General features: G+C 53.8%; 1 protein-coding gene across 1 annotated transcript; it reads left to right on the forward strand.

Moving 5' to 3' along the window:
• Positions 1-8,502: 8,502 nt before the first annotated feature.
• NUAK2 (NUAK family kinase 2) lies at positions 8,503-22,965 on the forward strand. Its single transcript, XM_090026011.1, has 7 exons — positions 8,503-8,767; positions 14,994-15,114; positions 17,000-17,151; positions 18,634-18,699; positions 20,512-20,631; positions 21,180-21,312; positions 21,423-22,965. Exons 1-7 carry the CDS (start codon positions 8,588-8,590, stop codon positions 22,547-22,549), a joined length of 1,899 nt encoding a protein of 632 aa, XP_089882137.1. The 5' UTR covers positions 8,503-8,587; the 3' UTR covers positions 22,550-22,965.
• Positions 22,966-23,214: the final 249 nt, after the last annotated feature.

Below are 23,214 nucleotides of genomic sequence, written 5' to 3' on the forward strand. Positions count from 1 at the left end.
CATTGTGTCTCCGGTATTGGGCTATAGCCCAACTATTGTGGTGCCTCGCATCCCAGAGGCCTCTGGAATTACAATGGGCTGTAGCATATGATGGGGGACAAGGATTTGTCTTTTTTCCTTGTTTGCTGGGGGATCAAAATGTCTATTCTTGCTTGATCACAGTCCTTGTATAGGGGAACGAGCCTAGGAAGGATGGAGAGCTAGACTCAGGTGGAGTAATGCCAGAATTTTATAAGAGCCTCAACTCAACTGCCCTTGTATCATCCGCAGACCCTGCAGCAGGCACAGTCCTGAGTGTGCCGTCATATGCGGCCCCTAATGAAATCATGCGGCTTTCAAGTTACCTAATTGGGCTCAATAAATTAGGAAGCTGGGCGCCAGTGTGTCCTCATTTGAACCCGCCGACAGGAGAGGCCACATTGACTGACTGGGGAGCCAGGTTTTTGGAAATCGGGCTGTGACCGCTAGTCTGAATGGCCTTGGCATCAGAAACTCAGACGGTTGGTATTTCAGGGCGGCTCTGAGAAGCCTCTCTTCACTTTTGCTAGCCAAAGCTTCAGACAAATGTCTAGGAAGAAATCCCTCTGGTCTGAGGAAGAAGCTAGAAAAAACCCCAAAGTCTTCATTTTACAGGTGGAATTCCCACGGAACAACTCTCCTGGCACAGAGGCTTTTTTTTTCCCACTGGGACACGAGGGTTTATAACAATACAGTTTATTCCCACACGGGAAAAGAAATAATTGGTTAGGGCATGCCCTTCTACCATTGCAAACGCACCCGCCTTGTGTGTTGTGCTGGTGTAACTGTTGTAGTGGAAAATCACCCGTCCTATTGACATGGGCATGTTGGCGGAGAGCGTGTGTGTGTGCATCCGCTGAGTCCTTGCGGAGCAAACTGCTGTCCTCCTCAGCCGCTAGCAGACAAAACGATCCCACGAACATCCATCACTGGCTGGAATGGATGCAAAGTCATTGCCGTGAAAAGCAAATGCTTCCTGCTTTGAAAATAAATGCCCCGGCTCTGCTCGGTGTTTATTTTTGATAAATGTTTCTGCATCTATCTAGCGCCAGGAAACCGTTGTTCCATGACAGGCTTTTGAAACCAGTGGCACAACCTTTTAATTACACTCCCTGATATGTTTACAGGACATTACATGTCACACTCGGTAAGTGGTATATCCCATTTGATCTGCTCCGGGGGGACACCTGATGAGATGGACCAAACAAGTGGATATAACAGAAAAGCTTGAAGGATTATATTCCCCGTCTGGCAGCGTGGGTGGGTAACTCATTTCTGTTGATGTGCATGCATAACTCCCATTAACTTGGTATTAAAGGCAGCTATTTGCATGCGTGTGAGAGGAGAACAAAACCCCAAAGATCTGCTTCCAGCTCACAAAAGCATGGGAATGTAGGGTAATAGCTACCACTCCATCCTTATCTCAACCACTTGTCTGCGGTTCTTATCAACTGCAATTTGGGGCTTTATACTGGTGGGGGGTCTTGCATGCTGTATTGACTGAAAAGCCCAAGGAGAGTGACAGGAATGGAGGACATCGTTTATACTTTAACTCTATAGTGGCCTAAGTCTTGGATGTTTAAAACCTATAATGCTCCCCCTCCCCCCGCATCTATCTTAGGCAATTTTAAGGTAAGTTATCACCTTGATATACAAGTACCATATATACAAAGGTGGCTTATTTTAGTTCACCTTTTTTCACGCTACCTATATAAGTTAATAATTTACTTTCTACTTATCTATACAGAAACCATGATTTGACTATGCAAATATAATAAGTGTGTGTGCGTGTTTCATATAGAGGGAAGTGTTATTTACTCCCAGTGCATGTTGCAGATTTATTGGCAGTCCACCTTGTTCCAAGCAGGAGATCAACTGACTGCTGGGAATTGCTGGCTGCAGATATGCAAGGAACAAAGAGGGCGGCGAGTCTCTCTGAGCAGTGACACGCGGTGCCAAGCCACAAGGAAGGCACGCTGCAGTAGTGCTAGCTTTTATAGGACCAATTGCGTAGTTGGGAGGGAGATTTGACAAGCATTCAGGCACAAAGAGCCTTTCTTCGGGACACTTTCCCAGACCTGGGAGGGCACCTTGTGCCCAAAGCTTATCTAACATTTCTCCCAACCATACAGTTGGTCCAATAAAAGCTAGCACCAAAACAGGCTTTGCTTGTGGTGTATTTCCTGGTTCCTTATGGCTGTACCATCACTCCAGCCCTACCACACGCTCCAGGTGTGGCAGTGCAGAAGTCACAGATTGTGCATCTGCTGCAGCACCCAGTAGTTTTGCAAACTGGCCTAGTGCCCTAAGAGTCCTTTGACTTGATGTCACCTTAATCTGAGGTGCCTTGGCTAGATGATCCCCAAATGAGAGCGGTAGGACACGATGTGATACAGTATGATATGTGTCCTTTCCAAGGAACGTGGAACTGAGAGGTGGCACATGTTTGTGATTGCCTCAAGATCCTGCAGAGCGAGAAGCAGAACCCAGGAGTCCTGATCTCAGCCCAGGGTAACAATCACTAGACCATCCTGCCTCCATGAATGAAGCATACAGAAAAAGAAAGAAAGAGGTGAATGTTAAGTGCATTTTTCTTAGCTCTTTTTACTTCTCCATGGGCCTCTACCTCTCAAACTTTCCATATGGATAATTGCCTGTGGAGATTAATACATCTTCCAGCCATTGCAGCCCTGAATCAGCTTTGACTTTAACAGCTTTGCCTGTCGCTGTATCCGTGTCTAACTCTGAGCTAGATTCTGCTGTCCTTATTTACAATGTATAGCATGTTACTTCAGGCTACTAATTACATATAAGTAAGGCAGAAACCCATATACCATCAGTGCAAAATTGATATTCTACATCAAGCTAATCCAGTGTGCAAAAATCTTTATGCAAAATTAGCCGCTGTGGCACAAAATCTACTTACCAATGAAATCTGACCAAGATGACACTTAAAAAACACCTAGCAATCTTTCGCTTGCCTATCCAAAAATAAATAAAAATTAGCCACTTCCGCTGAGTGGAATAGCAGACTTTTGCAAGGCTGATTCATCACAGACTGGGACTGCTACAATGGAATTTGGTAGCGGGAAATGCCATTGTTGCAATCGTGACCCTTGTTGTAATCATTAGGCTGGATAGGTGACAAATTACTTTCCAAAACCCTTTTTGCACTGGTGCTAATGCATTTCCTTTCTCCATGTTGATCAAGGGGATATTTGAGGGATGGGAGCAGAGCCAGTTCCTTTGGTGCTCTCAGGGGAAGAATGAATTTCACACCTGTCTGAGTACCCCGCAGCAGCAGGTCGAGAATGTTGCCAAGTTCAGGAGCACTAATTAGAGGCAGTAATAAGCTAAATGATCTTCTTTGGTATTTTAATGCTTGGCAGAACTTTTCTTATTGCCAGAGGGAGATCTCACTTCTGTAAATGTCTCCCATGGGAAGCTCATTGTTTTGTAAACCTGGAAATCGGGCTCAATCCTATAGCCATTGATTTCACTGAAAAATAAGTCAGACCTATGGATTTTGACCAAAGCAAGTGTTTTCTCTAAAGAGATCACACCTGAGGAATAACATTGGGAGCGCATAGGTAAACAAGCTCTTGGCAGCAAAAAGTCATGTGGATTAGACCAACCAGGGTGACCTGACATGGAGCCAGACGTCATGCTGACTTCCCTGTTGGCTGTTGCAGAGAGATACTAGCAGAAAATGTAGCTCGCTGTGTTATGAGCAGCTGCATCCATAAAGGATCTCTCTAGCGTGGCTAATGTTGCAATAGGGGGGAATTTTTAGAGACCTTCCCCTGCATAGACCAAATGTGGTGATCCTTACTATGACAATGGAAGAGCCTTATCACGGGATGCCATTGAGCTTGGCTGGATATACCTTGACAATTCAAAGGAAATGCAAGAGATCATGAGCCAGACCACTTCAAATCCTGTGCGTCACACCAGTTTCAGCAAAGGAGGTAACAGAAAATTATTCCGCTGATAGAAAGACAAGAAGAAATTCCCAAAGGCTGGACTTCCCTCTTGCCACAGAGAAAGACATCCAACCAGGAGAGCATGAGCAGGAGACTTGTACATGCTGAAAGGCAATATGTGATCAAATATTTCCCAGAGTCAGGTTCTTAATCAGAAGTAAGACCTCTTAACTCCTCAGTGGAGCTACATTGTGAAAGGGGAATTGGGCCCAAGGTGGTCCAAAAGACACGACTCCTTGCTGCTCCAGCAAGTGGAATTGCTTTGCTTATTTTTTATTGCAATAAAGGGTCTATTCCCTCTTCCTCCCCCGCCTTTGACTGTTCAGTGATATCTCGGAGCTGCCTGAACAGGATCCTATCTGTTTGTTTTGACGTTGAAACTGCAGCAGTTTATTTAATCTCATCTATGCCTTGTTTATCTTGCCTATGGGACCTGCTGGCTGGTTGGAAAATGAAATGCAGCTGCTGTTACTGTACAGTAAATAATTCATTATAACGCTGGCATAGCAAATTGTCAGCACAAAAGAAGCCCCTCAAACTGGCAGGGGACAACAGCAGGTCTGTGCATCAGCCCTGATTCAAAAATGAAATCTGAATGCATGGAGACCTCTTTGTCCATAGGGTGATTTCAGTGTTATGCACGTGGATGCAGTCTGCATTTGCTGCACATCCAGAGCACCTATGACTTCAGGGGCATCCAGGGACAGTGCATATAGTTTCATAGTTTCTAGGGCCGGAAGGGACCTGAGCAGATCATCATGTCCGACCCCCCGCCATGGCAGGAAAGAGTACTGGGGTCAAACGACCCCAGCAAGGTGTTCATCCAGCCTCCTTTTAAACACCCCCAGGGTAGGAGCCAGCACCACTTCTCTTGGAAGCTGGCCCCAGACCCTGGCCGCCCTGACCGTGAAGTCGCGCCTCCTGAAGTCTAGTCTGGATCTCCCCTCTGCCAGCTTGTGACCGTTATTCCTGGTCACTCCTGGCCGTGCTCGGGGGAACAGGGACTCCCCCAATGCCTGCTGGTCCCCCCTGACTAGTTTGTAACAGGCCACTAGATCCCCCCTCGGCCTCCTCTTGTGGAGGCCGAACAGGTTCAGGTCTCGTCGCCTCTCCTCGTAGGGCCTGCCCTGCTGCCCCCGACCATGTGAGTGGCCTCCTCTGGACCCTCTCCATGCTGTCCACGTCCCTCCTGAAGTGCGGCGCCCAGAGCCGGACGCAGTACTCCCGCTGCGGCCTGACCAGCGCCGCACAGAGGGGGAGGATCACCTCCCCGGACCTGCTCGAGATGCATCTGTGGATGCATGACAAGGTGCAATTGGCCTTCCTGACCGCGTCCCCACACTGCCGGCCCATGGTCATCTTGGAGTCAGTGATGACCCCGAGATCCTTTTCTGCCTCTGCCCTGCCGAGAAGGGAGTCCCCCAGCCTGTAGGTATGGTGCGGGTTCATCCCCCCCAGGTGCAGCACCTTGCACTTGTCAGTGTTGAATCCCATCCTGTTCTCATCCGCCCACCCCTGTAACCTGTCTAGGTCCGATTGCAGCCTATTCCTCCCTTCCAGCGTGCCCATGTCCCCCCCACGTCTTAGTGTCATCAGCAATTCTGAACAGATGCTTTTTACCCCTCGTCCAAATCACTGATGAAGACGTTGAACAGTGCGGGCCCGAGGACCGAGCCCTGGGGGACCCCACTGCCCACATCCCCCCAGGGCAAACATGACTCGTCCACCACCGCTCTCTGGGTGCGGCCCTCCCGCCGGTTGGCGACACATCTGACTGTGTGGGGTCGACACCACACCCCCAGTTTCTTAATGAGAACGGGGTGAGAGACAGTGTCGAAGGCCTCCCGAAAGCCCAGGAAGACGATGTCCACTGCTCCCCCTGCGTCTAAGGATTTGGTGACCTGGCCGTAGAGGCCGCCTGCTAATGAACCCGTGTTGGTTGCCCCTGAGCATCATCTCCCCCCGGCCCCTCGTGGACGTGTGCCACAATAATTCTCTCAAAAAGCTTCCCCAGGACTGAGGTAAGACTAACGGGCCTATAGTTCTCCGGGTCCTCCTTCCTCCCCTTTTTGAAGATGGGAACCACGTTGGCCTCTTCCAGTCCTCCGGCCCCACACCAGAGCCCCACGAGTGCTCGTACACCCGGGCCAGGGGTCCCGCAATCACCTCATAGTGGATCTGCCCCTCTGAAGGATACCGAACCAGTAACTTCCACTGGGGAACTGGGGCCTCCACTGGCCTAGAGTCACTAGGAAGGGATACCACTGCGTCATCGAAGGCTGAGCTCCTCGAACAGGAGCTCCCGTTGCTTTTCAAAGAGAATTAGGTGCCTAAATACCACTTGAAAGCTTGACCTGAGTGTTTATATCCACACAGCAGTCAAAAATGTGACCGCAGCTCATGTAGGTTCATGTCTTTTTAAACTCCCAGGCTTGGGTATGGAAAGCAGCACAGCCCTTGGGATTTGCGCAGGGTACCAGGCAGGTTTTGCCATCTGTAATGAGCTCTGTGGTATTGCAGCTACGCTGTAATCACTGTCAGCTAGGTTACACTAGCTTGGTTACATCTGCCATCACACCTATTGGTACCGTCGATGCATCTTATGAATAAAACTGAGAGATGCTATAGGGCCCTGATCCGAAGCCCACAGCAGTGAGTGGGCTTTCCATCTACTTCAGTGGTCTGAGTCACACATCAGCTCTGGGTTTGATCTGCCCTTGATTACATTACCAGAAGACCCTGCTCTGTGTCATCCTGTCAAGCTGCCTTCAGCCTTTGAAGTGCTGGGAAAGCCAGGTCTGATTGTGCGGATGAGTAATGCTGCAGTTATCTACAGTTTCAATCGCTAGGATGCTGTCTGCATGCCTGCCAAAGCCAGGCAAACGCTTTTGTTTTGGCTTCTTTTGAAATAATAACATTCTTCTGATATTCAACAACAAAGAATTACCACGGGGGCAAACAGACCACAGGGAAGGAGAATACAGCAGAGCCGGCCGTAGCCATCAGTACGGAGGGTTTGGCTTCAATGCAGAGCAGGCGTTTCACCCACCTCAGCCCCTTGTACCGAGCAGAGCAGTGGCGTTTATTCAAACCCAAGACTTTGGGATGCTATGAAGTCAGCAAATACAGCTCTGCACACCCATGCAACCCCACCACTGCAACTCTGCACCCCCAACACCGTCCGTACAGATCTAACGCCCCGCTTCATCGACACAATGGAAACTAGCATCGTGCCCCTTTACAAACCCATGGTGCATCCACACCATGCATACTGTCCCCAGTGCTCGCACTTCAGAAAGGATATAGGAGAACTAGGAAAGGTCTGGAGAAGGGCAACCAGGAGGATAAGTAGTACGGAGGGGCTGCCACGTGAAGAGAGACTAACGCGGCCAGGCCTGGTCAGCTTAGAAAACAGATGCCTGGGGGGAACTAAATACTAAATGGTGAAGCATCTCTTATTATTGACTCTCTCTCACCAGACAAGAACTAGGGGTCACAGCATGAAACCAATAGGTCCCAGTTTAAAATGAACCAGAGGAGTTTCTTTTTCACCCGACACGTCATTCAAGGGTGGGACTCATGGCCCCCAGCTGTGGGGGAAGCTGAGCACTCAGCCAGACACACGAAGGGATGGGACACAGACGCACAAAGACTCCTGGTGGCTCCCGGCCAGCTTTTAGTATTGCCCCCCCACCCCCTTCACCAGACATAATGATCATAATCAGACAACAGAAAAAAAATTGCCATTTTCGGGCCTCCTTTCTGTCCAGCTCCTGGGTGGCTGCCCAGTTTGCCCATGCCTGTGCCTGGTGCTGGACACATGCTTGGAGGAAAGGGGCATCGTCACTATTGAGCACCCGAGGGAACGGCCCAGCCTCCGCATCAGAACCAGGGATCCTGGTTTTCTCTGATAAAAAAAAAAAATCCCCACTTTTTGAGTTGAAAAAAGTAACCCCAAAAGTAACGCTGCTATATATATATATATATATATATATATATATATATACACATACATATATATATACACACACTACATAAATATATATGTGCATTAGTGGTGTTTCATTTTAATCATGGAAAAATGTAGAGTTGGGGCTCTTTTTTGTTTAACTTGGAAAGCGGGGATATTTTTTTTAATGGCAGAAAGCCGGGATCCCTGGAGCCTAGATGGAGAGGCTTGGGGGGCACGGGTCACCCCCTTGCGCGGCCGCCCCGGGGCAAGACGTTGCCTGGACGAGCCCGGGGACGTGGCATTTATTTCCCTCGGGCCCTGTTCGCTCGGGGCCGTGTTCTTCTGCCCGGCGCCCCTCTCTCTGCCGCGCCACCCTCCCCCGGGGGACCCCGAGGGCGCCCCCCCGCCCTGCAGCCCCGTGCCCGGGCTGGGGCGGAGGGCACGGGTGACATCACCGCCCCCGAGCCCCGCCGACACCCCTGGAACGCCGGCGGCGGGCGGGTCACGTGGCGCGCCGCAGCCAATGAGCGCGCGGGGAGGCGGCAGGTTGTAGCATTTATGGGCGCGGGCCGCGCGGGAGCGGCCCCGGGCACCTGGCACCTGCCCGCCCCGCCCCGGCCCCGGCCCCGGCCCCATGGAGCCCGGGCCCCTGCCCGCCGCGCTGCTGCAGTCGCCGCGGCCCGTGATGAAGAAGCAGGCGGTGAAGCGGCACCACCACAAGCACAACCTGCGGCACCGCTATGAGTTCCTGCAGGCGCTGGGACGGGGCACGTACGGCAAGGTCAAGGCGGCGCGCGAGCGCTCCGGGAGGCTGGTAGGTGATGCGGCGCCCTTCCTGCCTGCGCCCGGCCCCCGTCCTCATCTGCGCCCCCGGCCCCGGCGCCTGCCGGGCTGGACGCCTTCCTCTCCCCCGGCCCCGGGGTGGGGGGAGGGGGTTCTGTTCGTTTTGGGCGGGGGGTTGCTCTCTTGATGCCTCCCATCCCTGGTCCTGATCTTGGCCTGCCAGACCCCGATCCATGCCCCCTCCCCGCCCCCATCCCAGCCCCAGGCACTCCTGTCTTTGCCTGGCGGTGGGGGGGTGCCCTGGACCCCTTCGCATTGCCCCTTCCCTCCAGCTGGGCCCTGCACCCCGCGAGGTGTCTGAGGGCCTGAGTGCGGGGGGCGGGCTGCCCCCGGGGGGGCAGGAGCTCTGCAGCCAGCCCCAGCCTCCCGTGGAGGCTTTCTCTGGGGTGCGGGCGAGGGTGAGAAACCTTTCCTGGGGTGGGGGGAAAGCTGCTGCAGGCCCTGGATTGCACCAAGGCCTGGCGCTGGGTGAGCGACACCTCGGCAGCTGCTTCCTCGCAGCCGGGGGGGAAGCCCCTCTTGTAGGGGCAGCTAGGCTGACTGCCCCAGGTCTCGTTACCGGGGGCTGTGGGAGGTGGTGGCAGTGGCCAGGGGAAATCCCAGGGGATGGCTGAGTTCCCTGGCAAAATTTCCCCCCTCTCTTTTTGGAAAGCGCAGGCAGCAGCCAGGCCAGCCTTTGCAGCCGTGTTTACTCTGCTTGCTAGAATAGATCTGACATGAATTGCCTGCCAGTGCCACAGCCTTTGTGGCTGGGGCTCATTTGAAATGCAAAACGTCGGCTCCCATTGGCCGGGCTGAAGGGAGACTATTGTCCTGGCCACCGGGACTGCAAGCCTCCCTCCCTCTGGCCAGGGCCTGATCTGGACCTGGTTTACTCGCCGATGAATCGGGCGTAATCTGGCAGAACTGGAAAAATCCCCCAGAGATGGGGGGGCCCGAATCTGCCCTGAAATCTTTGGGCACGCGGCAGGCGTTTTCGAGGTCCGATCGCTGCGCGGAGGCATCCGGCTCGCTCTGCTTCCCGAGCCGTGCTGCGCGTGGGCTTGGCGAGGTCGGCGTCGTCCTGAACTCTTTGCCCAGCACGAGCATTGTGCTGGCAGCTTTTGGGGCACTATTGAGTGGTTTGCATGTTTCTTTTGTGGGCCGAGATTACAGCTTCCAGTCACACACTTGACAATCGAAGTCAGACTTCCTCCTGGAAAGGGGTTTGCACATACTCGGAGGTATGCCAGCAGTCGAGAACAAACATTGCCCTTCAGGCTCTGCCTCTGTAGCGTTTCAGCTGACTTCAGATGTTGCAGCTTCCAAACTCCTAATTTGTCTAATTGCTTCTGACTTTCAGGGTCTGCCTAAGTGAAAGAGTAGCGCAGCGAACTGGCTTTTGAAACCTATTATAGGTTTGCTGCAAGCATCACTTAAAAACAGAGTCTGTAAGCACTAGTGTCTGGGATTTGGTCTCGGTTGTGGAAGCAGTACTGCATCTTGTCTAAAGCCAGGCCAGAAACTTCCCTGTGGTGGTTTTTGGGTAAGTGTGTGTGGCCTGAGATCACATACCATCACCCACAGCCTCGAAATACTGAGGAGGCCTGATGGTCAGTGAATCCTTCCAGGGAGGGGAAGTCTGCCTGCCCTGATGCCCTGTGGTGTGAGATGCGATCCATGGAAAACAGCTTGACAAACAAGCCCCCCTCACCCCCAGTCTCATGGGGATAAGCATCAAGAGACCAGCTCCAGTAACCTCGTTGGCCTGAGGAGGCATTACATTTGGGGGGGAGGGAGGGTGTGGGACGCGGTCACGAACGTGCCAGAACGCCGTGCAAAGAAAACCAGCTGTGCATCGGATAGGAGCGGTCTCTGCATAGCGTGGAGCAGCTCGTAATTAACTTAAGGAAACACTTGTGCAGGTGGCAGCATGGGTCTGTGTGCCGGCTCTGGAGATGGGCTGCATCAGTGCTGCCTCCCAACCCTTTGACCTGGCATGATCCTTCTTGCTGGCATGGTGTCCCTGGCCTACTTCTTACTAGGCATTGGGAACGAGCAGAGAGCAAGAGTCTAGTGCCAGCTGTCATCGGGCCTGCCTAGCATCTGACACTTCAGACGCGAGCTGTCTAGGGCAGGGACTGCATCCTGGCCAGCACAGCGAGCCCTGGCCTTACCGTGTTACCATAATGCAGACAGCAGATGGGGGCCACTGACTAACCAAGGGCTGGTGAAGACTGCCGGTGCCTCGCCTAGTTGCACGCACAAAACAACTAGACTCGCGCATCCTTGTCTGTCCTGTCCCACCCCCACACTCGAGCGGTTATAGACATGTCTGATCTTCAGCCTGTCCTGAGCTGGGCAAGTATTTGTTCATTCTTCAGATTTATTTCCACTTCCGAAACTCCAAGACGCAAGGACATGTGCTGCTCCTTCATTCAGTTGTGATCCCCTTCATGGGCTGCACGCAGAGCTGAGGCTACTGGCATAAACTGTGGTGCTGAAATGCCTTTGGGCAGAGGTTTGCCTCTGGCTCATCAGAAGCTGCCTCCTGTCAGATTAACTAAAAATCCCCGGTCATCCGCCCTCTCTGCTGGCTGCCCGCTCCTTCCCCATAACTGGGCTTGGACAGCTCAGAGCTGGCTGTTTCCTTTAGCAGCTTAAAGGAAACACTGTGCAAATGGTTGGCTTAGGTGGATTTTTTTTCAGTGCTGGAAAGACCTGGGAGAAATGTGAACTTTTAGCTGGAAATCCTTTAGCTGAAGGGCTTCCCCTGCCCCCCCACACAGAACCCACTGCTTTTTTTTTTTACTCTGCATGTCCTTCGTGACTTCGCTGGAGATGGTAATTGCCTCTTTCATCTGCATCTGATGTGAGGTCCCAGTAAAAGTGCTGCCCATAGAAAGGACTGGCCCCTGCACCTGTTCTTTCCAGGATCTGCCTGTGGCTTTGCCTCCAGTTGAGCTTTCACTGCTTGGAGTCCAGCCAAGCTAAACAAGAGGCCTGTTTCTATGGGGCTTGTTCGCTGTATGTGATGTACCCCTGGGCCTGCCCGAGGTGGAGGGGAAGGGGCACCTGGAGCAGTTAAAAATAGCAATGCCTTCCTTTTGATCTTCCATTTGCCAAGAGCATGTTGCACTTTTCCACAATGCTTGAGAGGCCTTGTTTCAGTAGGCACGTGGCCTCGTGCTCGTGGTCTGGAATCGCTTTTAAAGCGTCCAGGGGGCTGGCGACTTGATGAGACCTTTCATCACTTGTCGGCATACGCGGTCTGACCAGAGACCTCCTCAAACCCGTCTCATTTCGGAGTGCGGCGCCAAGCTGGCAAGCTGTAATGGCCAGCAGAGTGCCTGGCATGCTGGAGAGTCCAGACGTTGTCTGGTCGGCGCGATGGAGCAAGTTCTGTCCTCCACAAACACGGCTCATGGGTTAGGTGGCATGTCCTCTTGAGCCCTCGGAGCAAGCTTCCCAGTGGTCCTGCTTGATCCCCAGTGGTAACACCAGTGAAGGTAACCACAGCGTGGGAAGGAGCTCTGCAGAAGAGTACCCTACTGATGCTGCTAGGCTTGTTGGCAGGACTGGGGAGACTTGCTCATTACACAGACTTGTAATTGCCTTGTTGCTCGCACATGCGGTGTTTGTAGCAGCTTCTCTGGTCCTGCGAAGCTCACCTGAGGGTCTGCTGGACCCACTACCACTCGCCTGTCCAAACTACACTTCATCGGAGATGGGACGTGAACGGTAAGAGAACCCCTGTGTCCTTGCCGATCTCTGTTTGCAGCCCTTCAGCTTTTACATTAAGCAATGTCACTAAGTGCTGTAGGAAACACGCTTTCCTTAATGCCATCCTCGTTCCTCAATACTAACAGTTCACCATCATGGTTGCAATAGGTAAATGTGCTTGTCCGACCCCCGCTGAAGCCTTATCTAGAAGCTTCCCCTATTTGGAGGCTTGCAGCCATTCGTGCTGCCTACGAGGCCATGGGGTCTTGCTCCGAGGAGTCACGAGATGAGTACGAGCAATAGCTCTTCATTCGGCATGTGCTGATGTAGCTGGTGGCTGTGTCCTGCATGGGCAGCCGAATGCCAGGCGTTCCGGCCGCGTGCGTCTCGAGCGAATGGCGCAAGCGGGTGACTCGTAGTCGGATGCTCCGGGGGCATGGGAGGGAGGAAGCAGCCTAGTCTGTTTGCATAACGCCAGTCGGGCAGCTGGTCCTGCCAGATGGCATATCCAGTACTGGGGCACTGAGGCAGAAAGAGTTGAAAGTTAACCTGTGAACCTAGCGCAAGGGTTGCCAAGTGCGTGCATCCTGCATTGAGAGCTCTCGATGGGTATTGATTGCTTGGAGGCCTGTAACTTGCTTGCCCAAAGGCCCTTGAGAAGATCCTTTGGGTTCAAACAGTCTAACTGCAGGCAGGGGGTACGAGTGAGACTGGAGCAAGGCAAGGACGGGACGACCGGGCTTCGCCCTGGACAGGACGACCAGGCATCTCCCGTACGTTGCTCCAGATGAGATGCATGCGCCTCTCTCCAGTAAAAGCACCGAGATGGCAGGCTGTTGCTCGCTGCTGCGGTAACTCCTAATTCATTACGAGTGGGTGCCTGGCTCTAGCTCGGCCACTGGCTTATTTTGGGAGACGTTGTTCAGATGGCACCAGGTGGACGCGTTTCACAGGGGAAGAAAACGGCGGTGACATCCCAGCAGTCGCCAGGATGCAAATGCAAGTCCCCCGTGACCCTGTTCTGGGCTGGGGGCCGCTCGCTGGAGCGCGCGCACCTGCAGCGCCTGCATCCTTCCCGCCCGCCGCGCGTTCGAGGCGCGGGGCAGTGTCGGGCGCGAGTCTAGACGGTGGGTCACTGCCTTGACAGGCTGGGCATGAAGAGGAATGTGGACTGAAAGGCATCCCTGAATCCCAGGGAGGCAGCCCACTGAGCATCTGTCTGCCTCGCCTGTCAGCAGATAACCTGTGTGACGATCCCCTTCCCCTTCGCCGAAGGGCACACCAGCCCCGGGCGGGGGGGGAGGCGGTGCGGCAGAACGGGGCCCCCGGCTCCGTTGCTGGGAGACCTGGCCGTCTGCATCCTCCAGGATCCTTTTACAGGATTAATGCTGTTCCGCATTCTTGTCCGATACAAAAACCGAGGTTCTGCTGGATTCAGTTGTAAATCCAACCCGAGGAGGACATTGTCTCTCTCCAATCTCTTTTGAAAGGGGATTACAGGTCATCTATTCTCCAGCGCTCGCTTTTCATTCCCCTCCCCTTCCCAGCTCCTTGCGGAGGAGCCTTTGTGATAATGAAGAAATCCGAGCGAGCCCTGGGACGCGGGCCCTGCGCGCTGGAGGGAAGTCCTGCGTGTACTGCTTGTGCCTCTGTCGCAAGGGGAGCGTTCGCAGGAACCGGCCGGCTGCTCCTGCCGTCCCAGACTCTCCCTTCACAAGTTTGAGTAATTTGGCTCCCGAAACAAATAGTTGCGGGGGGGAAAAACAAACCTGTTTTTCATTTGCACCACACCAAGATGTTGTTATCTTCCAAGTCATGTGTGCAGGTCACATTCCTTTCACTGGATGTAATCCGCAGGGGATTCCCGTTCAGGACACTGGCCCAATAATGTGGCCAGCCTAGCCATCCTTTGGCAAAGGAGGGTCGTGCTCCCTTTTGAGAAGCACTGGAGATCTACTGTGGGGTGGCAGAAATTAGCAGCATGGTTTTGGGGGACAAGGACGCTGTTTGGATATATGTTGCTATAAAGCTGGGGGCAGTTCATCGTGACTTTTTTGGAGTACCAATGAGCTATGATGGATGGGAAATGAGTCCTGGGCCTGTACTAAAACAACCAGCAGGGCGTATAGACCAGTGCTGCACGTGGTAAGGACGGCCTGGATAAAGGCCGGGGCTCTGGCTGAGAGCTGCGTTAGCAGCGTGTGATCTCGGGCAAGCGGGCTTGTTCGTCGGCTTTCCCCATTTCTGAAGCTGAAGGAGCAGTGCCTCTGTCCATCGACTCGGCTTGCCGGCCCTCCAGGGCAGGGACTGTCCTGTGAGGTCTGTGCAACATCTGAGGCTTGAGGCAAGTCGGTGCAAACAACAAGACCAAGGCAGGATGTTGCCTACCACGGGGCTAGTCTGGGTGCTCCAGTCCCCGTGAGCAGGCAGCAGGCTTTTGAAAGCCCCTTAAGTTCCAGCCCTCACATTGTCTTTCTTTGTGCTCTTACTTGCAGGTTGCTATCAAATCGATCCGGAAAGACAAAATTAAGGATGAGCAGGATCTTGTCCACATCCGGAGGGAGATCGAGATCATGTCGTCCCTCAATCACCCCCACATCATTGCTATCCATGAAGGTAAGAGCTGCTGATGTGCGTGTGGGGGTGGGCGTTTCACCCGCCGTGGCCTGCTTTGGCGGTGCGTAGTATGTTTTGATGCTGGCTTTGGGATGCTTCCCTTCAGAGATGCAGGGATTCCCAGCTGGGCAGCAAAAATGGATGGCAACTGGCTGACGTGCTCCTGGGGTTTGGGATGGCACAAGCGAGGGGGCTAAACGTGACTCCTGAAGCTGCCGTGCTTACCCAGTTGGACTGGCACTGACTTTGTTTTGCTCAGTGCTGGCCTCCTGCATCCTGAACGCTGCAGTCCATCGGACTCTGACCGAGCCTTGCTGGCTTTGTGGAAGGCAGATCTGAGTTGCATCCAGCCAGGAGAATAGGGGATTTCTCCTTTACTAACTGGAAACTAGCCAAATGCCCCCCGACGGGCAGAGCAGTCTGCAGGCTGTGGATTTTTGCAGGGAAGGGCAGCCCAGGGCTTTCCCTCTTTTGGTAAACTCTCCCTCTCCAAAAATCGAAAACAAGCTTTTTCAAAACACGAAGGCGGAAGCTCTTCACTTCCCTATCGCACAAGCTGGGGGTGACTCGGCAGCTGTGGGGCAGGGAGCTGAGGGCTGCTAGGTGCTCTGGTTTCCCTGATGTTTTGGCTTTTGGACTTCGCTCTCTGCATGTGTTTGTACACAAGTCCTCAGGCGGCGGGGCGGGGGGATACCAGCTCTAAAAATAACTGCTGCTCCACTTGTCTGAGAAATGTGGAGGGCAAAAAGCCATCCAAAGGCTTTGGAAGCCTTTGTATCTGCCTGCAGCTGGAAAGCCAGAGACACCGACTGCAGCTCCCAGCCCCAGGGTGGGTCTGTAGTGCACGGTAACACTTGCTTTCATGTCCTGCCCTCCAGACTGTGCCAAGACCATAAAACCTGCAGTAGCTCTAGCTGGGCGAGCTTATCTAGGGGGGTGCAGCCCTTCCTTTCCCCAGGCCTGAGCTGAAGCCCACTGCGCAGGCTGGGCGAGGGAGAGCTTGTGGACAGCAGCGCCGTAGGATGACTTGGACACAAACCTCTGCTTTCGCCAGGGTTGTCAAAGCAACAACCTTTAACAACTCTGAATTTGGAGAAAGGCAGGTGGGGGGGAGGAATGGGCGGGGGGAGCTTCTTGGAGCACGTCTCAAATGAAGTCAGCCTGGTGCTGCTTGAACACGTCTTAGTCCCTTGACTCCAGCATGGAACAAAACTTGCATTCTCTAGCGTTGCTGGCTCTTGGGTTTTTATAGCTTTATTGTGCCTGGCACAAGCCGCGTGGCCAATGTCTAGTATTTCTACTTCCTCAAGGGCGTACGTGAGGTATCTAGAGTCCTCTTGTCTGCTAAACAAAGCAGGAGGTCCGGCAGCATAGGTTAGGCTGCATGTTTGTAGAGATGGGGTCATGTTTGCTGCCTGTATTGAACCTAAATATGATGAGGTAATACATATATGAAACTGGAGCAAAAGCCTGCTTCTCCTGGCAGGCTGTGACTTGTGGGCTGCAAGGGTGTGAAGTCTGCACTCGGTCAGGCCAAGTGGAACCGCAGCAGGTCTCTTCCTTCTGAGCGGCGATATCCTGGCAAAGAAACAACCATGTGCCCGAGTCGTCCTTCAGGGGTGCAGTCTTGCATCTTGTGCAGTCTGTGGTAGCGGAGCTTACTGGTGCCTGGCTTGCAGGGCCTGGGCTTGCTGTCCGAGCGCTCCCCACCTTCACACGGTGCTCTAGCTGTCCTTTCTAGCTCAAAACAGAGGCTCGAGGTGGCCCATTGGGACACCAGCATCCTGATGACAGTCGGCAGCTCTTGCTAACAAGGACTCTGTATTCAGAGGTGCCTCCTGTAGCATCTCTCAGTTAAATGTGCCCCTCTTGTTATCCCGCCTAGTGTTTGAAAACAACAACAAGATCGTCATTGTGATGGAGTATGCCAGCAAAGGAGACCTGTACGACTACATCAGCGAGCGGCAGAGGCTGACGGAGCAGGAGGCACGGCACTTCTTCAGGCAGGTTGTGTCTGCCATCTACTACTGTCACAAGGTAAGCAAGCAGCCCCCACCTCCGTGTGGGCACTGGTGGCAAGAGGCCGTGGTCAGCTTGCACCTGCACTGAAAAATGAGCCTGTGCTGTAAGGCCATGAGCAAGCGGGTACCCACAAAACCCATGAGGGGTTGACCCACCTCTGCTACCTCCTGGCTGCTTGCGAGTGGCTTTTAGCAGGCCTGACAACTCGTCAACCAGCACAGACTGTGGGGCAGCTCGGGAGGATTCGTATCTTGTAGCCAGACTCTGCACCCTTCTCGCCCTGGTGCTGGCAAGTCCAATGATAAAGCAACACCAAATGAAAGCAGAAGGGATTCATCGAGGCTTTTGTCCAGAGAATGCTTCAAGCTTTGAGTTACCGCCCACCTGGGAAGGGCTGTATGGGGAGAGCTTAATTTCTTCCACTTCCCTCAAAGATGTGTTCACTTGATCTTTACCCAGCCTGGAGTGGGATGGGGCGCCTGTGCCCGGAGTCTGGGAAAGTGATAAGCTTGCCCCGGGCAGAGGAGGCTACCTTTTATTCTGGCTGCTTTGCTACTAAGGCGCCAAGCCTCTGACTCTGTTCGTCACAGCATATTATCAACCTTGGGTAAGGGAAACGCCCCGAGCTGTCAGCTTACATTTGAACTCGGATGAAAACTGCAGAACTAGCTAGTGACTTCTGCTAGATCAGTGATGTTGTGCCCGTGCTGGGGGTGCAGGATGAGCCCTTCCATCCTGGTGGCTGAGACATGTAGTGCCCGATGCCCAAGTGACCTCAAACTGCAGAGACTGGCTCAAAACCAGGGGCTTGAAAAAGTAGCTGGAGGAACAGACCTGGCACAAATATCACCTGGGATTACGTTGGTGCTTCTCGGAGAGTCTTGGCACCTTTCTTTGATTTCATGCCCTGGTCTCTATTCCCATGGCACAGAGGGTGCTCGGTGCTTTTGAGATCAGGGAGACATTGCTAGCTGCACAGCTGTAGGCTTCACCTCTGACTGCTCTGGCAACTGGTATTGAACCCTGTCAATGCACCTGTCCTGGATGAATGTCTCTGTATAGCTGGGTACCAGAGCATGCCTGAACTTGACCGAGCAGTGCACATACCTTGAGCTTCTCTGTGTGAACCAGCACTAGGGTGGATGTCAAATGGCTCAAGGCCCAGCCTCTGACTAAGGGGTGGGGAGGGCGCCTGTCAGTCTAACCACCTCCAAGACCTAGTGCTTCGTAAGCAAAGGCAGCTGCTGAAATAACCTACTTGTGAAATATGAGCTTACAGATGCATTGGAGTGTATTAAGTCCTTATCTGTTGCTTATCTCCCCAATGGTGAACTTAAATCTTGTTTTGAGCCCATAAAAAAAATAAATAAATAAAATAAAGCTAATCTCTACCTGCTGCTTGGGTATCTCCACAGGTGTTGAATCAGTAAAGGACAGTCCCCTCCCTGCTGTGATAACTCTCAAGTGCACTGACCTGAACTTTCTCTCTCCCAACAGAACGGGATTGTTCATAGAGACCTGAAGCTGGAAAACATCCTTCTTGATGCCAGTGGCAACATCAAGGTGAGTGAGGCGGGTGGGACCTGGCTGCGTATTACCCAACCTAAAAAGCACGATGAGCAAGAGGTGCTGTCAGTTCTTCTGATCCTGAAGCTAACCTGCTAGTGAGATCAAGGGTTTCGGCACCAAGCTGGGCTTCATGCCATACCCCAGTGCCCACTGGGGAGGGAGAACCCTAGGAACAGAGCAGGGTCTCCTGGAAATGACACCTCAGATGGGTTAGGGGGAGGTGAGGAAATTGGGCTCGCAGGCCTGGCTCTTGGAAGCATGGCATTAGGACAATTGCTGAGGGACTATGATGCCTTATTCGTCAGTTGAGCCCTGAGTTATTGCAGCCAGTTTGCTGCTTCTGGTCACCAAACTCCAGGAACATGTTGCTGGAGTGCAGTGTAGCTGGTCTCCTTGCCTGAGCAGTGGGGAGTTGCTCTTTCTAAATTCGGCAGGTTATTGGGCTGGGGAGGGGAGAGGGCCAATTCAGGGTTACAGCGATGCTGGAATAATGGAGGGCTTATCTGCCTGCAGAGCTCCTGTGTCGCCTTGTCAAGAGTTCAAAGGGTCTGCGGTGCTCTGTTGGGCGCTCGCTCGGTGCTATCTGCTTTCCGGGGCAGGGTGCTAGTGGAGGGGATTAGCATTACATAAAACCAATTTCTGCGAGTTACATAAATGACCACTGCTCTGCTGAGCCCCTGTAGCTGCCAGGCCACCAATGTGCAGCCAGTAGCACCAGCAGAAGGGAAAGCAGCAGGCAGTTCCCAGAAGTTACAGCTGCTAAAATCCCCTAGCTGATAAGTAGGCAAAGTAATTGAGGAACAGTGGTGTAGCTGCCCAGCATGAGTCCTGTTCCTATCGGAGGAGGAAATGCAGGGGGATTTCTGAGCTATGAGCTCCCTTCTGGTCTCAAGTGCAGCATCAGCTTTCTGATCCCAGCTTGCAAACTGCTTGACTTGCTCCTTTCTCTTTGCCCTGGCATGACCTCCTTGGAGCATTTCACTTGCTCAGCCTGCCGTGAACTCCAGCACCTTGCTGTTTGCATGAATCGGCAGTGCTTTTGGCCCTGACCTCAGACTTTGCACTAGCGGTGCTGGACCTGGCTACAGCCAGCCCGGGACTTGTCCCTTCCTTGCTGCGAAGGAGGGGTCCGGCCTCCATGGGGGCACAGTATGGTTAATAATAAACAAAGTGGCAGAGTCTGTTTATCCTCACAATAGGCTGTTTCACAATAGATGATGTGTAAGCATGTACTGTTCCTCCTGGCTGGCTTGCTGGAGTGGCCAGAGGCTTGATGAACAAGATAACAAATGATGCCAGCAACTCGGGCTTCATAACTCCCGAAAGAGGCTCAAAACAGTCTGCCTGTCTCTTGGAGCCCTCTGACTTGCTGCAAGAACAGCCTGCCCCGAAAATGGGCACAGACATGGGACAGACTGGGCATGTCACTGGCTAAATGGACAAGGCGAGGCTCTACCTCCTGCTGTGCCCGAGTGGCAGTCGTAGCTGTGCCCTGCTTTAGGCTTAACTACTGCTCGGGGCTGGTGGAGCGTCCTCATGCTGTGGAAGCAGCATGACCTGACCTGGAGGCTGGGCAGGGGGAGGGCAGTGTGGGTCAGCTCAGTCTGGAGTGGAAAATTGACTCTGCTCCACTCCGGTGCCCAGCTGAAAGGGGCAAAGTGCTCCAGGATTGATATGATCCCCCTTGAAGCCGAGGGTCCACCTTGCCCTTCAGAATAGGGTTTCTTCAGTGCTTTGGGCTTCTGTAGTCTCGGATAACCTGGGCTTCGCAGGTCCCTAATGAGTGCCCCCTTGCTTCTCCCCCAGATAGCAGACTTTGGTCTGTCTAATGTCTACCAGCAAGATAAATTCCTGCAGACCTTCTGTGGCAGCCCTCTTTATGCGTCCCCTGAAATCGTCAATGGGCGGCCGTATAAAGGCCCGGAGGTAAGTTTTCATCTCCCACATCCGGAGCAGCTCAAGGGTCCAGCTGTGGCCATTCCACTCTGTGCTGGAAGTGGGGAGAGGCCTACTGGCTCCTGGCTCAGTTGCATTGCTGCTAATGCAGGGCTTTCCTTATTGCATCTCTCTCCAAGCTGAATTCTGGGCTGGGGGACTGAGACCAGCAAGCCTCATGCTCCACTGGCGCCACAGGGTGCCAGCTGTCAGGTCACCGGTCTCCTTCGCTGACCTGACGCTCGAGGCCTACAAATCCACTGGGCACATCCCAGTGGGCAAACTGGGCAAGGCACAGTCTGCTCAAGAGCGTGGTCTTGTAACCACTTTCTCAGTAGCTGCTGTAGCTTGTGCTGCACAGCACGTCCTTTGCGGCCGACTGTACCCTGGTGGCACCCACGGGCTGCTCGTGAGGTAGCCAGCGGCTGCTGGAATTTGTCACTAGCCCAAATGCCCTTCAGGGGTCAGCTCGGCCGCGGGGTTTCTGCCGGCCCGTGCCAATGGTAACGTGCCTAAACGAAGGTTTGTCTGCGTGGCAGGTTGACAGCTGGTCCCTTGGCGTTCTCCTCTACATCTTGGTCCATGGGACGATGCCCTTTGATGGACAAGACTACAAGACGCTGGTCAAGCAAATCACCAGTGGGGACTACAGAGAGCCCACCAAGCTATCGGGTAAGCAGTGCTCCAGTATACTACCTCAGAGCTGCTTATCCTCTTCCCTCCAACCCCTTTGGTGCCCCGTTTTACTGCATGGCTCTGAGGGATCTTGCTCCATGTTCTAGATGCCAGCGGCCTGATCCGATGGATGCTGATGGTGAACCCAGAGCGCAGAGCCACCATTGAGGACATTGCTAGCCACTGGTGGGTGAACTGGGGCTACAAGGTGCCCATCGGGGAGCAGGAGTCGATGCGGGACAACGAGTCCCCGCTGGCCACGGTGGCAGACTGGCTCCGGCGCTCCTCCCGGCCTTTGCTCGAGAACAGCTCCAAGGTGCGCTCCTTCTTCAAGCAGCACATCCCTGGCGTCACGCTGGAGAGGCAGCGCTCGCTCAAGAAGTCCAAGAAGGAGAACGACGTCTCCCACGCGCTGCAGGAGGTGGCTGCAGTCCCCGACAACCCCTCCAAGTCCATCCTGAAGAGGCCGAAGGGGATCCTGAAGAAAAGGGGGGTCTGTGAACAGAAAGCCCAGGCCCCCATCCCTCAGCCAGTGGCTGATGATGCAAGGAGTGAAGAAGGTGACATGCAGACCGCAGACCTGGTTCACATCCTGTCCTCCAGGACGCTGGCCTGCAGAGTGGACGGTGGCACAGCTGCACCGGTGCCGAAGAAGGGGATCCTCAAGAAGTCCCAGAAACGTGAATCTGGGTATTACTCCTCCCCGGAGCACTGTGAATCAGAGGAGCTGTTGGACTCGGAGGCCTTGGACCTCAATGCTGATGTCTTCAGCAGTCCCTCTCACAGCCGTAACCCCCAGGGCCTGCCCCTGCGGAGGAAGGGTATCCTAAAACACAATGGGAAGTACTCTTCCTGTGGCACGGAGCCAGACAGTCGCCTCATCAAGGCTTTTGGGTCCTTTAGTGAGGCACCTCTTCCCAAGCTCCCGCTAGGGTCCCGGGCCCACCCGTCCAGCGCCGTGAGCGAGGACAGCATCCTCTCCACGGAGTCCTTTGACCAACTGGACCTGCCGGACAGGATGCCGGACAGTGGCAGCAGCATGCGTGGCTGCGTCTCTGTGGACAACCTGCTCCGGCTGGAGGAGACGGTGGAGGAGTCGGGGCACAGACTGCGCCGCTGGACGGTGACGCACTGCCAGAGCCCCCTCGGGGAAAGCTGCTTCTCCTTGGCGGACTGCGAGAACGTCACCGAGGTCTACAAGCGGGCTGTGGGCATCAGCATGAAGCTCAGCTGAGTCCCCTGCATCCTCCCTGCGAGCTCTGAGCCTGACTCTTGCCATAGATTCCCCTCCATGGGAATGTGACTTTTTTTTTTTCCCCCCCCCTTTTCCCTCTGTGGAGGAGGTGACTGTCTTGAGTTCCCCTCTGAGTAGGGGGATGCAGGTTGGAAGTGCTGCTGTGACACCCTCAAAGTATTTATTCGCATCCTTGTGCTCTGCCTCGGTGGAAGGTGCGTGGGAAGATGGCTTGGCAAAGAGCCGAGCAGCTCCCCGCGGTGTAACAGGGCACAGACAGACATGGGTTTTTGGAGGAAATGCCTCTTGCTTGCAGGAGAGGGGATGTAGAGTAACAAGGCAAGTGCAATGAGCAGTAGGGAGTCGGAGCAAGTGCCCGTCTCCAGCTGTAGGTGACATTATGAATCGGGGGGGGGGGGGGGGGGGGGGGGGCCCAAATTTTCAGAGGGGGGAAACTAGACTGCTGTTGCAGCGAGCTGTCACGGGAGTGGCGCATTCGCCCAGGAAGAGCTGGGCAGAGTGGTACAGGAAAGGGTTAACTGGTGCACCCTTGGCTCTGGCAACTCCCCTGGACTCTTCCCCTCTCCACAACTTAGACTTTATCTCAAGGAAGGCATGGGGGTGACTTGGGACTCTAGTATTGCACTGTCCAAGTGATGGGCTGG

Source organism: Crocodylus siamensis, chromosome 13 (genome assembly GCF_052110815.1).
Source record: "Crocodylus siamensis isolate JL-2025a chromosome 13, ASM5211081v1, whole genome shotgun sequence".
Taxonomy (NCBI): domain Eukaryota; kingdom Metazoa; phylum Chordata; order Crocodylia; family Crocodylidae; genus Crocodylus; species Crocodylus siamensis.